Source organism: Bolinopsis microptera, chromosome 7 (genome assembly GCF_026151205.1).
Source record: "Bolinopsis microptera isolate Bmic1 chromosome 7, MBARI_Bmic_1.0, whole genome shotgun sequence".
NCBI classification, from domain to species: domain Eukaryota; kingdom Metazoa; phylum Ctenophora; class Tentaculata; order Lobata; family Bolinopsidae; genus Bolinopsis; species Bolinopsis microptera.
Window position 1 is genome coordinate 10691348 of NC_087078.1, and position 4062 is coordinate 10695409.

The 4062-nt window shown below is 37.3% G+C and overlaps 1 protein-coding gene across 2 annotated transcripts; it reads right to left on the reverse strand.

The window, feature by feature from the left end:
- Positions 1-1152: 1152 nt before the first annotated feature.
- LOC134818333 (uncharacterized) lies at positions 1153-3688 on the reverse strand. 2 transcript variants are annotated; one of them, XM_063827841.1, is made up of 5 exons: positions 3578-3688; positions 3317-3475; positions 2918-3085; positions 2608-2730; positions 1153-2496 (listed from the first exon to the last, which is right to left on the reverse strand). In XM_063827841.1, exons 1-5 carry the CDS (start codon positions 3642-3644, stop codon positions 1637-1639), a joined length of 1377 nt encoding a protein of 458 aa, XP_063683911.1. In that variant the 5' UTR covers positions 3645-3688; the 3' UTR covers positions 1153-1636. The 2 variants fall into 2 exon arrangements, with proteins under 2 accessions (XP_063683911.1, XP_063683912.1); XM_063827842.1 differs by having other exon boundaries at positions 1153-2730.
- Positions 3689-4062: the final 374 nt, after the last annotated feature.

Below are 4062 nucleotides of genomic sequence, written 5' to 3' on the forward strand. Positions count from 1 at the left end.
TCGAAGTAGCGCGCGCCGCTTTCTTCTCTATGGCAAGAGCTACGAAGTAGCGCGCGCCGGGTCAGATCATTAACAATGGTCAAGATCGCTCAGAACCAATTACAGCCGCGCAAAAGATCACCTGCACGCCAACTACCAATAAAAAAGAAGCGACGTATGCGCTACAAGAGCCGCGCAATGAGTTAGATTGTAAAATATGATTATTTGATTGTAAAATCGCATAAACGCGCCTATTTGCGCGTTTTAGAGCGTTAAAATTACGCCAGGCTATGTTTATGAACATAATAGCCTGGGGTCCCCAGGTAAGGGCCGCGGCCGTTTATCTATGAAAGAAACTATCCGGAAGGCATCCGAGCAGGGTACAGTAGTAACCATGTTAGTTGAAGTATCCGACTTATGCGAGTCCAACTTATCAATTATCTGAGCATTGTGCCTAGTGTATCAGGTGGCCTCTGGACACAGGAGGGGCTAAGTGCAAAGAAACTGCTGCTCACTGCTGCTAACTGCTACTAACTGCTGCTCACTGCTGCTCACTGCTGCTCACTGCTACTAACTGCTACCCACTGCTGCTCACTGCTGCTGTCAGTGAGCAGCAGTAAGCAGCAGTTAGTAGCAGTGAGCAGCAGTGAGCAGCAGTGAGCAGCAGTGAACAGCAGTTAGCAGCAGTGAGCAGCAGTGAGCAGCAGTTTCGTTGCAATTAGCCCCTCCTGTAGCTGTGCATGGACGGCATAGGACTATATAAGTAGTATAGGGAGCGATACTGGAATTATTGATTAAAATGCTATACACTATTTTATAGAAGGTCATAAGATCGTTATAAATGCACTTCTGTTTAACAGGGAGAATATTTAATTTCTCTAGCAAGTTTATTGTCATTATAACTGCAGTAGGGTTCACCATTTATCCATTTAATGGCCCGCTTTTGAATAGCAACAAACTTTTCAAGATGAGTTGCTTTTTGAGGGGACCATATGACAGAACAATGTTCAAATATAGACCTAATTAACACTAAATAAAACGATATTTGGATTTATCTTTTTTTCGTTTATTATCCTTTATTTCCTTTTTTACTTTAGGCGGCATTCTGCCTATTGTATTTGTACAGGATCGACTCAATAGTAAAGACACATTTATTTGTTAAAAGATGATAAAACATAGCTCGGGTCAAGTTGAAGTCATTGAAATAAACTCGCAGTATTGTCCTAACAAATGATAACAGATGAAAGGAATACCAAACACAGCATTTATAAACATGAAACAATTATAATGTTTATGTCATAACCCTTAAAATCTGTTGATTTGCAGAAAAAGTTTGTTAAAACTCTGTCTAAAGTGCCAAATCACTTAGCTCGTGTAATCAAACAGTAGCAAATATCAACAAATGTCTAATTTTAATGATATACTAGTAAAATATGATCCTTTTAATAATAGGAGATAAAAATCACACAATAATGTCACCTTTTTAACGCATACTTTCAATGTTAAGAATGAGCACACAGTCAAATTTATATGATTAATCCTAGTTGCCACTGAAGAGTGTGATTTTTCGATAAAAACAGGAATTGAAAAAGGAACGCATCCTGATAAAGTAGCATACACGCCTAACAAGGAACTATGTGTTATGATTCGTTTAAGGTTAAATACCAAGTTTGAATACATCTAATGTTATGGAAATTGTTGCCAATGTACAAAAAATTACCAACCAGGCAAGCAAAGCATATAAGCTAATGTATGAGCATGCAAAGAAAACGGTAGCTGTCCCTACTGACATTACCGAATTAAGTAACATATATCCTATATCACTGTCTGCTTGAAATAGTAATCCTATCAGACAGTTGGCTTGAATGTTGAATCCAGTGTCTGATATTGCCAGAAGTACTGCAACGAACAATATTAGCCCCTGAGTTGGCTCTATTGAAGTTGGATCATCACTCTTCCCATATGTAGCAGCAGAAGGAAACATTAAGAAAATGAGGTAGTAAGAGATTATTGCTAATATGTAGAGGAACAGCACAGCGATCCTGTTGTTTAAAAAGACAGCAATGCCCTCAAATAAAGGACATGCAATTACTGCTGATATTCCAAATACTAAAGACATTAGTGGAATCAGGCTTCTGTCTGCAAATACATGACCTATGCAGGTTTGGAAAGTCATAGTATAGAATGCCAACACAAATGAGTTATAGAAAAGGATTATAAGAAGATATCCTATTTCTTTTCTTAGTAAGGTAACTTTGTAGAGAGCAAAGTTGTGCTTTACTTTTTCCCATACAGTTGTGCTTTCAGGTTTGGCTACTCTGCTTTGGATAGACTTGGAGCAAAGAAGTTCATCAATGTCGTCTTCTATGTCATTGAGTGCAGTAATATCCCTGTATCCAAATACTGCTACAGCAACAGCAAGGATAACAAAGATACAACATACAAGATAAATGCAGATTCTTGTATGTGTACCAATCTTTGTAAGATTCCCAAGGTAGAAATAGTCAGCTGTATTACCTGAATTAAAGTCATGTAATTCTTCATGGCATATAATCCTTAATGACTGTTATATGGTATTCTGAACGTCTGAAAAATAAACAGGATTCAATGCACATGTTCTAAACTAACCTATAACCATGCTGAAAATGTATATGCACCACCAAACACTGCTATTTCTCTGAAGATTTTTCTCAGTTGAGCAATCAGCAACAATTTTAGGAGCAACCACCCACATCATACCCATACCAAATCCTGGAATGATAAAAAGTCACCAACAGGATTATGTGATATTAAAAGTTTATATATTGTGGGCACAGATACAATCACCCTGGTGATTATGGTATTGATTATTATAATATTTGTTTTATTCTGAATATTTGTTTTATTCTGATTATTGAATTTCATTTAATTTGCATACAATTAATTCATTCATAGAAACCTGCAACAACTGATCCTAGATAGATGGTCCAGTTCTTTAAGAAGATGATCCCTATAAATAATCCACTGTAGAGGAAGGCTGAGATTGCGAGTGTAGCCCGTACCCCAATTGCACTTAAGATCAGAGGTGTAATAAGTGCTATAGAAATGCTTGATAGGTATGTCAATCCTGTAACGATGCAATTAGTTGAGTGCAATGATTATTCGATGAGTTTAGCTTCATCACATTTTGACAGGACTCAAATTCGATATACAACAATGCTGGTTATTATATAATATGCATATTACACATTTGAGATATTTGGTTGGGGAGGCGGATTATCGTTGTGAAGTACTGTACTACTCACGAAGTGCTGTACACGATGTTTTGTATGTTACATATTACACATTGTTAAGGTACCTTGACTAATAAATCCAACGTTGGCATCACTCGAATCTCTGCCAGGACCATCAGTTATCACCACATCTAATAAGCCACCACCAGGAAAGAAAGCACAGTAAACCAGACACAATACCACAGCACTCACCAGCACGTTACAGAACGGCTTTGAAAACAATCCTGATTTATAGAAACATCGTTATTACCTTTAAAGCCTTTACAAAACAGTGAAGCTACAAATTCTATTGCAAAGCGGTTGATATGATCCTATGATTCACTTACTCTCCCTATGAGGCTCAGGTTCCCTTTCCTCACCCACTGGATAGATTAACACTGCATCAGCTTGCATACTGTGACTTGTTAGGTTTAGTGAAGGAGTTTTCTAGTACATGTTATCTCCTTGATAGGGTATTTGAATTAGGCATAGCAGTTTATAAGTTATAACACGTCTTTTGAAACAAAGGATACACTGCCAGTACAGTTTTATTATAACAGAGGTAACCAAACTGAAAACAAAGGAGTTCATTTGATACAACATGTACAATACTGACTCACGTACAGTGAGGCCGTGAGCTCAGTATAATATCATGTGAGGAATTGTGGTGTCACCTTACTAGTTCTCTTCACTTATCTCTATATTATTCTGCAAAACCGAACTCATGACTGCATTGATAAGTAATTTGGCTGATATCTTGATGATTTAAGAAATTATTCCTCCTGGGTCATCTTGCAAATTAGTTTGCTGAACAAATAATACTGACAATCAT